Genomic DNA, 17223 nt, shown 5'->3' with positions numbered 1-17223 from the left:
ATGTCTGGGTAAGTGCATTGTCTGCCATAAAAGACTATCCTTATTAAAGTTAACAAGGAAAATCTATTAACAGAGGAGTTTTTCCTAGGGCAATATTTTAAAGAAAATGCAAAAGTAGCTTCAAAATAGTTGACAAACAACACAATTCTAAAATATATAATTTCTCTGTCAGTTACAATTTTGATTTAGCAAAATATCTGTCTGGTCAAGTTGGCTTTCCTCTGGAGCTGGAAGCAAAGTGTTCATGGAGGCTTTTCAGCACCAGCACAGCAATCTGACGGTAAGCTGAGAGTGAGGAGAAGGCATTGCGTTGTGTATTCAATTGACCGTCCGTGGTGATTGTTTTGATGTTTGTGTAGTGCTCTTCCCCATCAAACAGGACATCCTGTGCAGAATTATTGTTGCAGTGTCTACTGTTGGCCCTCTCAGTATTTGGGCTGCATCGATATTGTTTAGTGGTCTTAACTGACCATTCTGGAGCTAACATTGTCTGCTGATAAGTTAAAGAACGTTCTTTTTCTAGAAACCTCTACTTACACTGGTGCTTGTAAGGTATTGGACATCCATTTCTCTATTAGAAGTTGGAAGATATTCAGCATGTTGCAGAACAAAATGTGTATTGGTCTGGAAACTTATTTTTTAACTGGCTGTTCCAGCTAAGGTTGTATACAGTTTCGGAAAACATCAGAACCTGCAGTTTGTTGTGGTTTTTTAGAGGAGACCATGTGCATGGTGTTCAGAATGATGTCTTTTAATTTGACTTTCAGTAAGGAGGTTCTGGTGGTTTAAAAATTCAGGGTTAGTTTTGTCTGTTCTGATTTTCATTATAGATATCAATTAATGGTGGATGTAAACTTGGCTGTTTCCACATTTGTTGAGTGAGTCTCCATTATTTTCATATCTCCTTAACTCTTTGAGAACTATTTTTACAATGTGTGAAATAGAGGTAGTTCTTGCAAATATCTGAATGATAGCATCCAAATATCTTCCTTATTTATACACTGCTATTCATTTTTCTGACAAGTGGAGCTTCCAGTGCTGACACTAGTTGGAAAATTGCATCAGCTTAGGAAAACATATAGCTGCTAAGATTTGAAAGCAACATAAAGTCCTAACTCCAGCAAAACCAGGCCACCTCGCTATGTTAAGCGTAGAATATTGCTGTTACTCCATTATCTGTCCCGATAACTTACACATGAACTATACTGTGCTTTTCATAGCACTTTTTGAATTAAAGATTTAAATTAATAGATAAAATTTTTTGTTATTAATTTTAGTCACTTGTTAGACTTGTGTTTCTGCTCTGAAACTAATTTTAACTTTGCCATAAAACTGTTTCATGGCAGTTCCTGGATGTAGGTTACTTGAAGTCATTTTTGAAGCTAACTTTTAACATGCATTTCTGAGCTCAAAATACTCTGAAGTCTTTCTTGCATTTACACATTTTTAAAAATACATATCATGGCTCAAACAATTTAACCATTAGTGTTGTAAAGAAATAATTTATCCAAAAATGCTTTTTAAGTGGTGTCCTTTGTTCTGCAAGTGTGAGCTGTGGTCTTCCACTCCTCGTCGATTCTGACAATGCTAGGATCATCATGACTCCTTAGCCATGAGTACTACAAAAAGTAGATACTCAACTTGGATTTAAAAAATATTTTTGCACTTTAAAATGAGCTGTTGTCTGTTATGTAGCTTGTAACTTGTTCTCTTCCCTCCACCAGCCTGGGTAGGGGGTAATGGTAGAGTATAGAAAAGAACACTATTTCTAGCTTGTTTGGTCTTGTTTTTCTACCTGGGTTTGGTCAATGTACTGCTTCCTACGGGTGAATTGGTAGTGGTGAGCTCTTAAGGATGGGTCTGAAGGAAGATAAATTATGTGGTATTTGGGTTATGTCCCCTACCGAAGTAGTGCTGCAAAATGATTACAAAAGTTTAAGGGGTAACTGGCATCTGGGTTGTAAAGGGGATAGTTCTGGAGTGAACAAGGATTTATGTCCTTAAGTTTAGATCTGTCATCATGGTCTTAACTGTGCAGTTTTAAAAATAGATGTGGAGTGTTAAAAGTGATTTAAGTGATTAGCAAGGTGTCATTCCCATGTAGTCTGGAGGGGGCAGGATCATGAGTTTAGGAAAGAGAAAGTTGTGTTAAGGTAATACATGAAGTAGGGGTTGGTTGGAGTCCTGGTTTGATGCAGTGCGATTTGGAAATGCCTGGTTTTTTGCTGGTTTGAGGAGGTGGGTGGTTAGAAAATGTTGCTTGTGCTATGGGTGTGACTTGTAGGTTTAGGATGATGACAGGAAGTAACTTGTGTAGGGAGAGGCAACAATACCTCCTTCCCTCAGCTCCCTCAGCATGGTTAGCTCAGCTGCCAAGAGGTTTGTTAGGGAGACCTAGTTGAACTCTGTAAGTCAATAATATGCTCAAGGACTTAAAACTAACACTGAAGAGTTCATAATTGTGAATATCTTGCTACACTGCTTCACTTCAAAGAATGGTCATAAATGTATTTGGAGAGGCCATTTGTGTAAGGAATATAGAGAGGCTGACAGTGTCAAAGGCTGCTGAGAACACCGACGAGACTTGTCCTTAGCTCTGAGCAGGTAAAGCCTGGGAAAAGGTACCCTGAGAGTAGTCACCTTGGGCCACTGGGTAGGGGTGCTAGTTTGGGGAAGATGAGGAAAGGAGGCATAAATAGCACAACTTAGAACTGGGGGGGGGGAGGGGGGTGGGAACTGACCCAAGAGTGTTTGTGCCAGTCTTTACAAGAAAGGAATATTATTTCCTTACCTATATTTGGTGCTTTTAGCATCATGTTAGTCTTAGCTTTTCTGTATTTCTTCATGTCTCTCCTTATTTCCTGCAATGCAGAGGAAGCCAAATCTCCAAGTAGACATCTACATATTTAGTCTAGATGTTATTTTTGTGGTTTAGTAAAATAGATATTGTTTGATCTGGCTGAGCAAGGTGAGTTTGTGTATGTGGCTTTCTAACATAATTAATTTCTCCATTGATCTTTGCTTTAGTATTTAAGAGACAAGAACAGATTTCTACCAAGTTCTCCCTAGAGCTGTACTTAATAGGAATGTTTCCTCTAGAGCAGAGGAGGCTCAGGAAGAGACACAAATCATCACAGTCATAAAACTTTACAGCAAAAAGGAAGAGAATGAACTGTTCTTCACCAGCTCCGAAGAGCTTTAAACAAGAACTTAGATCAGAATTCATGAAGTGATTAAAAAATACTTTCAATATTAAGCATGACTGAAGACTAAAATGCATTTTAAGAGTGTGTAGTTTCCCTTGGATGTGCTTTTCTGAGAACAGCTGTACAAACATCTGCCTGGGGCAGTTTTGCTTTGACAGATCCTTGAGGCTTTTGGTTTTGTCTCCCATGACTTAAACCACATACTAGTCACAAAATTCTGAAACTTGCAGTAACTTTTGATCCATGTAATATATTGAATTTTAAAAATATAATTTTATGTATTGGTGTGGCCAAGAAATTCTCATCTTGATATCAGTTTTTTCTGCATAAAAGTGGCAATTGGCAATAATTGTTATTTTTGGTTTGTTTCCTTTCTGAGTCTTGGAGCAGTTTTTTATTCCAGTTTTGCTTAGGATAGAAATCGGATTTATGCGGGAAGGTTACTTTGCTTATTTCTCTGTTTAAAAAACTTGCTACTTATTACAAGAATTACTAAAATCTGATGCTTGTTTACTTAGCCTACTTTGAAATGTTCTAAACTGTATTGATATTCATTACCTACAAAAGAATTTATTGTTACTTCCACTTTTAAGTGTGGAGCACAAGTGTGCATTGAATGTTTTTGCCTCTTCTTGCATTATTAGCCATTTTATGATCTGTAACTAGAAGTCAGGGTGAATTGCTGGTAAGGCTACCTTTTTTTTTTCTTTCAACTTCTCCAGTAGCTTGCTGAACCCAAACATGTAAGCTCCTCCCATCCACATGGTGCTCTGAGAAGGGGTTCACCAGGTTGGGCTTTTTGTCTTCTTAGCTTTGTGTTGATTTTTTTTTTACCTCGGTATATCTTAGTTTAATTTGATGCCTCCCAGCTCCTGTTCGGTGGGAGTCACTGCGTTGCCATTCCCTACGCCACTCATGATTTCATAGTTATCTTGTTCCTTTGCCCTCCAAATTCTGTGTATTGTGGTTGAAGAATTTTAAACTAGTTAACTATTTTTATGTGGAAACACTTCCGTACCATCTTCCTAGGCATTGTTTTGCTTCTGTCGTCTTCATCCCCAGAGTCTTGTCTGTTTACAATTCCCAGTCGTTCCCTCTGGTCCCTGGTGATGAGGGACCGTCCCTCCAGCTCATCCTGAGGCTCGTTCTGGCTGTTGACAAGGACAGTCTCCCCCATCCCCACTTCCTGGTACCGTTCTGCTTATGGCTTTCGGGATTTTCCCCACTGTGGTTTTTAGGGTCCTGTCCCTGCCCATGGGAGTCTTCAGAGGCCATGTGAGTAATGTCTCCATCGCCTGTCCAGCAGTTGGACTGGAGCTGTGGTCTCTTCAGTCCTGCTTCAGTCATCTCTTCTGTAGTGGTCTGTTTCCCCAGACTGCTGGAGAAGTGGGAGATCTTTCAAGTAGGAAGCCAAAGTTGGTTATGCTGCTGGCTTTCTTCTGACCACCAAGCTGAAGCTTGTAGATTCTGGTAACTGTTGACAAGGTGGTAGAGGTTTAAATGGTTCTGTGTGTTTCCTGAAAACTAGAAACCTGACTGCAGAGAGAAACCTGGTGAGACCCAGATTGCCTCCCTTGCAGAGGGAGAGCTGCTGTCAGATGCACGGCCCCGCTGTGTCTGCTCAGGGCGGAGGAACTGCCTACGGCCCGCGCAGGGCTGGGGAGGTTTGGCAGCATTGAAGAGCTGTGGGGGAGAGGTTTGTGTTGGGAGGTGTGTGGGGAGGATTTGGGGTAGCAGAGCGAGAAGACCAGAGGACACACGTGACACAAACCATGAGAAAAAAATCAGCTTTTCGGTGCTGCTGCTTGCAGATTGCTCTTGTGGTTAGTGTGGTGCAGGTAACTTGTGACTTAATTCTTCTTTCTTTTTTTTTATGGCTGTCTCCTCTGGAAGGAGAAGAAAACAGTTTGAGTGATGTTTGGAATGCTGTTAACTTTGAAAGCGAGGCTTAGCATAAGAAAGGGACTAGGAGTAATGGGTATAAAATGCTGAGTGGAGGACTGAGGTGTTTACCCCTTGTCTTTATGTGGGAATAACTTGTGCATGTTCTGAGTGTGGTGGCCAGTTCCAGGTAGCCTTTTCATGCTGCTCTTCTGAGTCAAAGAGGTAAGAATAGCAGAGTGCTAGACTTGATTTAATTTTTGGTGGCAAACAAAACGTTTCTTTAACTCTTCTCTGTCCTTCTGTGAGGTTTTAAGTTAGTATTTGGGTCTGTTATTAACAGCTTCATATTAAAACCAGAACACTGAAAATACAGAAATCCAGCATCCCCCGCTTTACCTGACATAATGCTGTCTTCATTAAATATATTTTGACTATTTTGAGCATTAATGATGGTAATTTCTTGTAAATTTAAAACTTGAGTGACTTCATGGAACTGAAGCCACTGATAAAATTGCTTGTGTTTGTCTTTTAATATTTGCTTCTGTTTGAGGACGGGCCAAGTCATAGCTGAAGAACCTTGGGCCCTTCAGATTGAAAAGCTACTGTTTATTTTTGAGTTCGCTGTTTAGTGTTTTGCATGGACATGGGCAATGATGAGCACTTTTAGTCTCTCTTCATTCTGCTGAATGCTTTCTGAGAGCAAGCCACAGTAACATGTTTCTGAGTGACATCTTTGCCTAATGGTTGATTCTCCAGATACTTCACCATAAGACACCAGGAGACCCACAGAACGTAGCTGGGAGGATGTCCTTGGCCTGCATATTATCCATGGACTGTCGTTTAGTCCTTTATCACAGTATAGTTGTTCAGGCTCAAAGCCTTTTTCATTCTTCAGACATTTGCAGAATATGGTCATGCTTAATTTTTGTTCTACAAGTGGGGACCTGCAGCATTAAATGATCTGAAGAAATAGAAAGAGTCTGTGGCAGAAGTTAGCAAATCCCCTTAGCGTGCACTGGTTATCCTACCACCTCCCTCCTTGAAACCGATATTTAAACTTTTTAATGTACAAAAGCGAACATTAGTGTTGCTTTGCAGATAATGCACCATCACGTGAACAGGAAAGGACTGTGTGTCTTGGGTGAATGTTATAATGATGAATTTCCGTGGAGAATTTCATTATCAGCCCCACCTCCCCCAGGTGTGGTCTGAAGCAGCAGTGAAGGACAGTTATTTACGGTGGTGGTCCGTTTAATTCTTATGTCTGAATCCAGAGGTAAAAGCAATCAGCTGTCCTTTAGGCCTTGAGAGAAGGAGGAGTTAAACCCCAACAACCCTGTGGCTGACAAATTGCTCTTTTGCTGGGGACACTGGCATTTTTAGCGAACTTTCCAAAAAAAGTGCATTTGCTCCAACTGATGCTTTTTGTGGGGAGGGGAAGCTGATTCAGCCAGCAGGTTCTGTTACCTGGTTTGTGCTTATTTAACTGGTGTCTCAGCAGCAAGCAGCTCCTTCTGCCGTACTGTGGAAACGGTGGAATTTAAAAAGGGATTAGCAGATCCTCTCTCTAGGACGACTGCTCTCTCATGTTGCAGCCTTGCATTGAAGGGACGTTGTCTTTTCTGCTCCCAGTCCCTTGCAGAGCAAAAAGGTTTGTCGGATTCAGGCGAGGACCCCCAGGGAGAGGTTGAGCCCCCCCACCATGCTCTGGGTCACAGAGAATCAGCTGGTGAGCGCGACTCTGAGCACCCTGCTCCCGCTGTTGCCTCAGTCAGTGCTACCCTGAGTCCCGCTTCTGAAGCCCAGCTTGCTCCTATTCAACTGGCAGGGGTAAGTGTGAACCTACCAAGTACTTCTGCTGAGGGGATTAAAGAAAAACAGTCCCTTCCACTAGAAGAGATCTGTTACTGTTAATAATTGAGGCCAGCTCTGAAGGGAAGGAATTGGGGGTTCTGGTGGATGAAAGCTCAGCATGAGCCAGCAACCTGCGCTCGCAGCACAGAGGCCAATAACCGTGTCCTGGGCTGCACCCAGAGCAGCGTGGGCAGCAGGTGGAGGGAGGGGATTCTCCCACTCTACTCCACTCTCATAAGGCCCCATCTGGAGTACTGTGTCCAGTTCTGGAGCCCCAAACACAAAAAAGACATGGACCTGTTAGAATGAGTCCAGAGGAGGCCACGAGGATGATGCGAGGGCTGGAGCAGCTCTGCTGTGAGGAGAGGCTGAGAGAGTTGGGGCTGTTCAGCCTGGAGAAGAGAAGGCTCCAGGGAGACCTTCTAGTAGCCTCCCAGTACCTAAAGGGGCTCCAGGAAGGCTGGGGAGGGACTTTGGCCAAGGGCAGGGAGTGACACAACAAGGGGTGATGGCTTGAAAGTGGCAGAGGGGAGATGGAGATGAGATGTGAGGAAGAAATTCTTTGGTGTAAGGGTGGTGAGATAGTGTCCCAGGTTGGCCAGAGAAGCTGTGGCTGCTCCTCCCTGGAAGTGTTCTTGGCCAGGTTGGATGAGGCTTTGAGCAACCTGGTCTAGTGGAAGGTGTCCCTGCTGCTGGCAGGGGGGTTGGGACTGGATGAGCTTTAAGGTCCCTTCCAACCGAAACCATTCTATGATTTGATGAACTTCAGGTAGTGCAGCTCACTCTGCCTGGTTCTTTGATCTCAAGTTTTAGTCTCCTTTAAGTCGTTGTTCATATTTCCAAATGAAATTTGTTTGGGACTCCCTAATGGGTGTAATTATAGAAGACACATCAAGTATTAATTTTAAAATTTAGGATGCAAACTGTGTGTTTCCTAAAGGTAAGAGCTCCTCTAAAAGAGTGAGGAATTGGGTATATATGAGGGATTTGCTTCAAGCAGTTAGAGAAGGATTGTTTATTCTCTCTGAGCTGTAATACTGCTGCTTGACAAAGTGAGCATGTAATGCTGTATTTCCACTGGATAGAAACAGGAGCTTGTCATGCCAGCCTGTAATGTACTTAGCTAAAAAGCAGCAAGAAAGATGCTAAAGTAGAATTTTGAATTTAGCTACTTGGGGCAGGGGGTACCTTGAGGTAAGAGAAGCTGTTGGTGCTGTTAACTTAAGATTTTTCTACTAGTAGTGCAGCAAAATTTCTGGAAAGATAAGATGGCTAAATGACTGCAACCATACAGTCTTTCAGAGCAATTTTAAGTGTTCCTACTCTTTGTGGTTGGTGGACCATGTTTTCTTGGTGCAGGTGAGTGTCACCGCTCATTGTGCTCATGGCACCAAGCCTGACAAGATTCCAGCAGCATTTGGCCAAGGCCCTCAGGGACATGGTGTGAATGTTGGGATTGTCCTGTGCAGGGACAGGAGTTGGACTCAGTGATCCTTGTGGGTCCCTTCCAGCTCACAACATTCCATGATTCTGTTCCATGATTGTGACCACACACACACACACTAAGCATGTACTCTTTGATAGATCTTTGCCTGTTAAGGCTGCTCCACTCAATACCTGCACTAGGCTTTTGTTTGTTGGTGGGGTTTTTTTGTTGGGGTTTTTTTTGTTTGGTTGTTTTTTTTTCCAAGAATGGGCCATTTAAAGTAAACCTGGTGCCAATGGATTGTCATGGCAAGGTACAAACAGCTGTAGGTTAAGTGCTTTTTGATGTCCAGGCTGTTGCTTGATTTCCTGCTGCAGAAGTTCTTCTATTTCAATTTTTTTTTTAAAGTTAAAGTTTTCAAGAGTTAATATTTTAAAATATAGCTGGCAAATATAGTCACAGACTTTTGTGTTATTTTTCTATCATTTGCAATTGCCAGTATTACTAGAACTGGCCAAGAGAACTGTATTAACCAAGTGGTCATTATCTTAGACTTGTTCTTAAAGAGCAGAAAATCTTACCTCAGTTAACGCAGGTATGAAAGAAATTTAAAACCAAAAATGCTGTTGGGGAGTGTGTGTGGGAATTCTTGGCTCTACACAGCAGATATCTATGAATCCTGGTACTCCATTCACTTAAATTTAAGGAATAGTACAGTGGTCAGTACAGGCATCTCCCTGACTGTCCTATGCACTGGCAAGCATTCTTCAAATTATCCCATTTTCTCGGAGTAAAACTGTCTCTTTCCCTTTCCCTGAAATATGTGAAGGTCAGTGCATCTTCAGAGTGCTCGTACTGGTTTGCTGGAGCAGAAAGTTTCCTGTAATCTTCCCTGGACCTTGGGAAGACAGATGAATTAAGACTGAGTTCTGAAGAAGAGACACTGTGTATTTCTTGTTTACCCAGTGTTGTTTGTACTCACACAGGCAGATATTTTTGCAAAGACATTAACACGGTGTGGCCAGAGATGTGGCCTCCTGCAGAGCTGGTGATGATGTCTTGGCTTCCAGCTGTCTGACCCCAGCCAACCTACAGCAGCTGTAGCCCTGCCAGCAGGATCTCATTGTTCAGGAGGTTCTGGAACAGGTTTTAAGCAACAGCCAGGCAGTTCAGTAATGCTTGTGTGTGTGCAGCGTGTCTGGATTGCAGACTTGCTGTACCATGCTCTGAAGTCCTTTTATGTAAGACTTCTTGCATCTTAAATATATTTTTCAAAGATAAACACTATAAGAATACAAAGATAAACTCTATAAGAGTACTCTTACAGATTTTGCCTAATTACATTGACCTTACCTGAATTCTCCCTTGACTTTTTCTGCTCATTATTGTTGATAAAAACAAAAAAATTCCTTGAAATTCTCAGATTATTGTAACAACTGTGTGAGGAAGTAATGGATGTAAAGCAGCAATGTTTGTCCTTCAGTATGGGATGGTTAATTACTTCCATTTGCACTTTTAAAAAGCAGTTGGTAGCCTTTAAAAGGATAATTTGATTAATTAGAAATGTGTCAGAATTGTAGGAGCCTCTAGGAAATAATTCTAACTTTAGTGTAGCTGGATTTCTAAAAGTAGAGGGAGGAGGGAGTAAGTGAAAGGGGGCTTCTGCTCTTAAATGAGGAGTATATTGTAGGTTGGATTTTGATATTACTGTTTAAATGTCTCTTCAGCTTCTAATTCCAAAGAACTGAGTGGAGAGAAGTTGAGTCACCTTAGTAGTTCCTTATAGGAGGAGATGGTCCTGGCTTTCGTTTCTGTTGTGTAGTACACGTGTAAAACAGGTATTGCTGTAAGGTACAGATTGAGTAACCTGGAAAGAGAGACCTGAAATGGAAAGGCTGGCCTGCTGTTTATTATCATTAATAAACACTAATTATCACTAATAATCATCAATATCTGATGTTTTTTCCAGTCTGTCAAGTAAACTGTTTGTCATGTGAATATTCCCCCTATTTTTGACTAGTCTCCTCAGCTTCTCCTGAATAAGGAACCCTAGTAAGCAACTCTGGCTGCAGCAGTAACTTTATAGTACAGCTTCACAAGAAAATGAAGCTTAATGCTAACACAGTAAATCTGTGCACCCCCACACCCTGTGCCATCTACCTTAAACTCTGTCAGGTTGTCCGCAGGTGCTGAGAGATGGAGATCTTGGCTCTGGATTCCTCTGCGGTCAGTGGTTAGAGGCAGACCAGAGAGGAGAGGAAACATTTCACAATCTCAAGCATTTGACTTCTCGCTGCAGATTATTCCACATTGTCTGTCACCTGGGTAGAGTCTGTGGGAAATCGGGTTTCATTAGGTCATTTGCATAGAGCTTTATTTTCTTGAAAGCCTTTCTTCTAATGATTAAGGATTTAGGAATATTTTCAAGATCTGTGAGAGTGAATTGGTCATTGGTAGAAGATTATTACAGTGAAAAAAAACCAAAACAACTTTATATTTCTCCAAGGCTGAGGAGACCTGATAGGTTCCCAGGTAATGAGGAGTGCATATTGACAGCCAGTTTTTTAATAAAAGCAAGGAAACAGAGTGGTGTGTGTGTGTCACTGGATGCTGAGTATAATAAAATTAAAAAGGGGGCCTACAAGAAAGCTAGGGAGGTACTTTTCATAAGGGCAATTAACGACAGAACAAGGGGAAATGGCTTTAAGCTGAAAGAGAGGAGGTTTAGATTAGATATTAGGAAGAAATTCTTCACTGTGAGGGTGGTGAGACACTGGAACAGGTTGGCCAGAGAAGCTGTGGCTGCTCCTCCCTGGAAGTGTTCTCGGCCAGGTTGGATGAGGCTTTGAGCAACCTGGTCTAGTGGAAGGTGTCCCTGCTGCTGGCAGGGGGGTTGGGACTGGATGAGCTTTAAGGTCCCTTCCAATCCAAACCATTCTATGATTCTATGAAAAAGCAGTTCCCAGTAGTGCTGGTAACTCTGCAGTAGAGTAACTCAGGCATGTTCTCATTCATTTGAGACCAAAAAATTGAACCTGGGCACCTTAAATGCTCAGGCAGGAGTTTCAGTACTGAGGTAGATGGAAAGTAGGTTCTTTGGCCTGGCTCTGCTTGGGGATCGACTTAAGGGATTAGAACTTTTTTTTCTTCCTTGGCTTTTAAATTCCTGAGTCTATGAAAGATTTAAAACTGTTGTTGGATTTTTCTGGTAGGAGTTATTTTTGAGCTCTGTCCCAGCTTCCCCAAGCAATAACTGACTGTGAGCAGTGTGGGGATGGGTGGGGATGGGAGGCAGCGTACCAAAGGATCTACAATAACTGACTGTGAGCAGTGTGGGGATGGGAGACAGCGTACCAAAGGATCTGGATCATGTAGATGCCTGTGTAAGAAAAAATGCCTTTGAGAGAAAGGGAAGTCCTTTCTTAATTCTGTGCAGTGTTCACTTTGCTTAGGGTTGCCAGTGTCAGTAACTGCTGTAGGACTTGTCATGTGGACTCTTGCATAGCTTTAATCTCCTAAAACTCTTGGACTAGGAAGCATGGAAATAATTTAGAGAGACTGGATACTTAGCTCTGCTTTTTCCTCGGTAGGTTACAGGGTTGGTTTTGGATATGGATGCTCCTTGCCCACTAAATGTAGTGATGGTATATTTAGTTGTGCTTCCATCAGTTAATGTAATAACAATAATAAGATAATTTCAAGCTTATGCTATACAAGTTTGGCTTTTTTTTGTCTGTGTTACTCGAGCATTGAGAGTACAGTACATATTAGTAACAGACTGAGAAGCTTTTGGAATTCAGAGGGAAATAACTTCTTGATTTTTAAGGATTTTTGCACATAGAGATCTACAGTTCCATTCATGCAAATTTTTTACCATATGGTTTCCTTTTTGCTTTTAGGATTTTTGCTAAAAATTGAAACAAATTGCTGGTATATGTGACAACACTTTCTGTGCAATACAGATTTTTTTCTGACTTCAGCTGTTGACTGAAATGAATAGATAACATCATGGTTTTCTGCTTTAGTCTTGTCTTTTGGGAAACTAGTGTATGTTGGCAAGGGAGATGCCTAATAAGATCATCTTCCAGTAGTGTGGAGTACTTGACCAGTTATGAAGGGAGAACATGGATCATCAAATCCAGTATTGTTGCAATTGGGCTGATGGATATGTGTGGATTGTGGGTAGTTTTGTTCCAGAACCATCAATAGCTTTTCATTCCCTGTGCTAAAGGTTTCAAAAGTACTTGACTAGGATGCTAGCGAGGTAGCTTTACTTTTCTATTAATGTAAAACAAAACAGAAAACCCCTTAAACTTAATTGTGTAGGCAAAGTACAGTGTAAATGAGTTTTTATTAGCACTGAGTGAAATACTGACAGTACAGTAATATCTAGATTCTAAATACATGCAGTGATAAATAAAGTTTTGTACTTTCTGGTGTTCTTATACCCAAGCTCTGTCTTTCAGGTGATAGTCCCGTGCAGTGCCATTGTGTGTTGCCCCATCCTTATGTGTCTGTTCTCCGTGCCAAAGTGTGACTAGTTGCCGTGGGCAAGGACGAGCTCTTGGGCTGCTGTGGATTCTGCCCGTGTCAGCCAAGCTCTGTGAAGGGCAGGGAGATGTCTGTCTGTGTGTCCTGGGGCAGGAGCAGGAGGAAAGGACAGTGTTGGACTAGGTTCAGTATGTCAAGAGGTTTTGTAATGAACTGAAGGTGCTAATGCTGCCCTGGTCACCTTCCATAGCGAAAGGAATTCATCGTGGGATTGTGTTTTGCAGGAATAAGGGATGTTATATCAGCTGAGGAACTGGCAGAGCAAGTAGGAGGAGAGAGACCTAGAAATCCTCAGAAAAGATGTGAAACCTTTGTTCAAAGACTTCTTGAATATTGTGATAGTTGGTAGCCTCCTGTTTTGTTCCAGTTCCTGTGGAAGATGCTGGGTCACTATCTGTTGCTAATTCGTTAAAAAATAAAAAAAATAAAAATCACAGTACTGGTTATAGAGCACGCTTTGAAAGCTGTTCCTCCAACAGTGTCCTCCTGTTGAAGGAAATGATGTCAGTTACATTAATTAGGAAAAGTGTTTTGGAATGAACTCCCAAATAATGTTCATGTTAAGCCTGGAAGTCCTATGATTTTTCTAAAATCAAACCAAACTTGAAAATAATCTTTTTCAGTATATAGAAAATACAACTGGCATAATTGTTATGTAGTCTCTAAGGATGCTAGTGCTTGGGTATGAATTTTCAGGTATCTTATTTGTAAATGGAGTATTTTGAATTTATTTTATTTAATAGTGTCTGAGTGAGACTCAATTTGTCTACATGTAAGTCATAAAAACATGCTTTACCTTGAGTGTACATCACTGACAGGAAAGAAAAAATGTCCAAACTGATGATTAAAGCATTTAGATGCATCCAAAGAGACTGAAATGTTCATTATGTGATTTTTATTTTATCACTGTCATCTGATTTCAGAGATCAGCAGATGGATCAAGTCCAGAAGATGGAGATGGTAAGAGATTTGATTGTAAGATTAAAAAACATGAGTATGTCTGTCCAGGATTTTGTGCTTTTTTTCTAATTGCTTTTTTTTTTCCTACAGAATCTGATCGAGAGGATGGAAACTACTGTCCACCTGTAAAGCGTGAGAGAACTTCATCTTTAACTCAGTTCCCTCCTCAGTCAGGTAAGTGTTGTTACATTCTACAAGAGGTGGGTTTCCTTCTTAGAATATCTTCTTTCCAGTCATGTCAGCAGTCTTACTACTGTCTGCTGTGCTTTGGCTTAAGACCACAGCAACTGTATCCTCTGACTTTCTCTGGTGTTAGCAAATTCAGTGAAGCCCAAAGGAATTGACAGATGTGTTTTTAAAAATATTTTCTATTCATAAGTTTATATATATAGTTGTAGTTTCAGCTTTTAATCTTAAATTGAAGAATTTACCAGAAATATTTTTTTTTATTTGTTGTGATCAGGTCAATTCTTAAATTTATATAAATACTACCTTTTTCTTTTTCTTAGTTACTCTGCTGCCAGGCAAATCTTCCAAGTCTCCAGTTGTGCTTAGGTTGTTTTAGTCCTTTCCCTTTCTCCCATTCCTCTTAAGGTAGAGAGGATTCAGTGCATTTCAGCAACATTCTCACCTGGCAAATGCAAGAGAGAGCGAGCACTGCCTGTTTGTGTGTACAGCCAAGGCAGCAAAATCACTGGGAGGGCCAGGGGTAAATTCTTGCCATTCGCATACATGGGAATGGTCATGTTTGATATTTGTGTTCACCTACAGGAATGGTCTCTAAAATTTATGCCCACAGACAATAGGAAGTTTTTAGCTTTGATTGAGAATTACTTTAGTTCAGATCTGTCAATGTTTGGAGCAGATTGGGAGATTCTGCTCCTTTGTCATCATTTTAGTTGAAATTAAGGGAATGAGAAAATCAGTAAAAGAGAGAACAGTACAAAATATTCCTCTAACGTACAGTACACTTGGGAAATGTGACTAAAAGATGAAAACATAGTTATTTTGCTTTTAATTTAAAGAAATAAGTGACTGTGGAATTTAAAATGCAGTTGCTGATATTTTATAGGCACAGTATCATTTCATGCCACCAGTGCTAGTCAGAGGAAGATCCCCTTCTTAAGAGCTGGATTTTTCTGGTGTGCAGCTTAGGAGGTTTCCAGGTACAGTCCTGTTAATCGAGTACAGTTCAGGGGACCAGTGTTGCTGCTGGCTGATCACTCCTGGTAAAAGAACACTGCACAAAAATAACAAATGGGGCTTTTTTGTCTGTAGATTTTCTGTTAGGAAAACAGAATCTGTTTAACCTGTTGGGAACTTCCTTATTTAGTGGACTTTATATTCCTAGGTTCATTATAATCTCTAACTCTCCCAGTCTGTAATTCCTTTACTTTTTGAGATTAGACTCTCAATATCTCAGACTTTGCTTAATGCTAACATTTTTTTAAGAAGTGGAGGAAAACAATTTATTTGGCTATTTTGTGGTTAAGCACTGGATGTTTCAGGAGTCCAGCATACTTTCTCAAACATCTGCTTGGCTGATGCATTTTGACTGGATATGGTTATTTATTCCCTGTTTGACTCCTTTGTTCTCTTCAGATGTGTGGTGGTGTCAAACAGTGACAGTTTTGATTGGAATTGCAACTTCCATAAAGGCAGCTTTGAATATTGCTGATGGTATTCGATGACCTTGGTCATTGTGAAATCTTTGACTTTACAAACCTTTCAAATTTTTTGTGTGGTTATGTTTCTTTCAAGGGTAGGGAAATTTTGCGTATATGAAACCTGCATCATCTTTAAGATTAAGGCAGACCATAATAAAAAAGAGAGAATATGGGATTAAAAGAAAGAAGAAAGGGGAAAAAAAAATAAATCTGAAACTTAAGTGCAAAAGGCAAGTGCTGTATCTTTTAGTATAACGGTGTTCAGAGATGGGCTTCCTTTCTCCTTTCAACATACTTAAGCTTTTCCTACAGCCTCATAATAGCTAAAAGAGCTGGTAAATATTGTCATACTTCACCTCATGCTAGATGATCTGTTGAAGATAAAAAAACCACAGCCTACTATCGTTGCCTTGTGACTCTTGATACATCTGCCTCCTCTGATCATCATGTCATAAACTGCGTTGTCTGTGTTTCTTTATACAAAACTAAAAATAATTCAACTACTGAGCAGGGCCTTGACCAAACTCATTACTTCTCTATGTCCCAGCAAAGGATGGAAAAGAAACACTGTCCTTTGTCTGTTCCTTTCAAACATTTTGTGCTCTTTTGTTGACTGTTATGCTCCTGTGTGACACCTGCAAATATTATGAAGTGCTCTCCTCTGTTTCTGTAGAAATTTTGTCCTTGCAGGACAGTTCAAATGTAAGGTGCTGAACTCTTAGTGCAAACTGTGCTGTCACTCTTAAGCCTTTTTGAGGAGCCCAGGTGTTGGCTTCTGCTATTTAGCTGGCATTAACACTTGTTTCTGTTCTCTCTGCAGAAATAAATAAATATTATTTATATTTTATAATGATATTGTATGTTCTAACATCACTTTTAATTCCTAGTTCAGATAAAATTCACACTGAGAATCCTGTGTTTATCTTCCCTCCAGAGTAATTGAACTTTGCTCTTTCTGTGTTTCAGGATAAACTAAGGGGTTTTTATGGACAATGTCATGTTTACTTCTCTGGTTATAATACTGTTTTAGTTTAGAAGAAAGAAAAACCTAAAATAAAACAACTAGAAAAATTATTTTCAGTTTGCAGCCTCTATATGTCTGGGAACGGAGTTTGTAATTAAGAACAATATGCACAACTTTATTTTTCTTTTTCCTTGACTGCAGTAACAAAGAACAACGTCTTTATGCCATCAAGCTTCTGTGAACCCTCCACAGGCAATTCTGACTCAGAACCAGGTGGGCTTCCTCATTTTTCTGCTTTTTCTCAGCAAACTGATGTCCATCTGTTGCACTCCAAACTACTCTGATACTTCAGAAATAAGACTCTTAACTAGGAGAATGGAAGTGGTGATGGTTCTGATCTTACAGCTGTACTCTTGCTCACTTCATTGCTTGATTTCATGCATGCTGGAGGAAATTAAAATAACAAATATAAAAATTCTTAAATGCTTTGGGAGTGGTGGTGGAAGATTGTGGTATGACTCTGCCCACCTGTTCAGATCAAGATGAAACTTAAGGGAAGTTTTCATTTCTCTACTTTGGATACTCTTTTTTTGATATTGAAAATCAAATCAACCACAATCTGTGGTCATGATGATTTTCAACCATGACCTGTGGACCTACTGTTGACAGTACCACTTATTTTGTTAACCACCCTTGTTTTGTGGTTTGGTT

At 40.5% G+C, this 17223-nt stretch overlaps 1 protein-coding gene across 1 annotated transcript in view; it reads left to right on the top strand.

Moving 5' to 3' along the window:
* The window catches only part of RANBP3 (RAN binding protein 3), a 37908-nt gene that overhangs the window by 2420 nt on the left and 18265 nt on the right, over positions 1 to 17223 (top strand). The window contains exons 2-5 of the mRNA XM_029086226.1: positions 6723 to 6920; positions 13845 to 13881; positions 13972 to 14055; positions 16714 to 16785. Of these exons, the coding sequence (XP_028942059.1) occupies positions 6723 to 6920; positions 13845 to 13881; positions 13972 to 14055; positions 16714 to 16785 (391 nt within the window). The remainder of the gene's footprint in view (positions 1 to 6722; positions 6921 to 13844; positions 13882 to 13971; positions 14056 to 16713; positions 16786 to 17223) is intronic.

Source organism: Antrostomus carolinensis, unplaced genomic scaffold, assembly GCF_000700745.2.
Source record: "Antrostomus carolinensis isolate BGI_N321 unplaced genomic scaffold, ASM70074v2 scaffold3640, whole genome shotgun sequence".
NCBI lineage: Eukaryota > Metazoa > Chordata > Aves > Caprimulgiformes > Caprimulgidae > Antrostomus > Antrostomus carolinensis.
The sequence above is the reverse complement of the archived record's forward strand: the minus strand, read 5'-3'. Positions and strand labels throughout refer to the sequence as shown.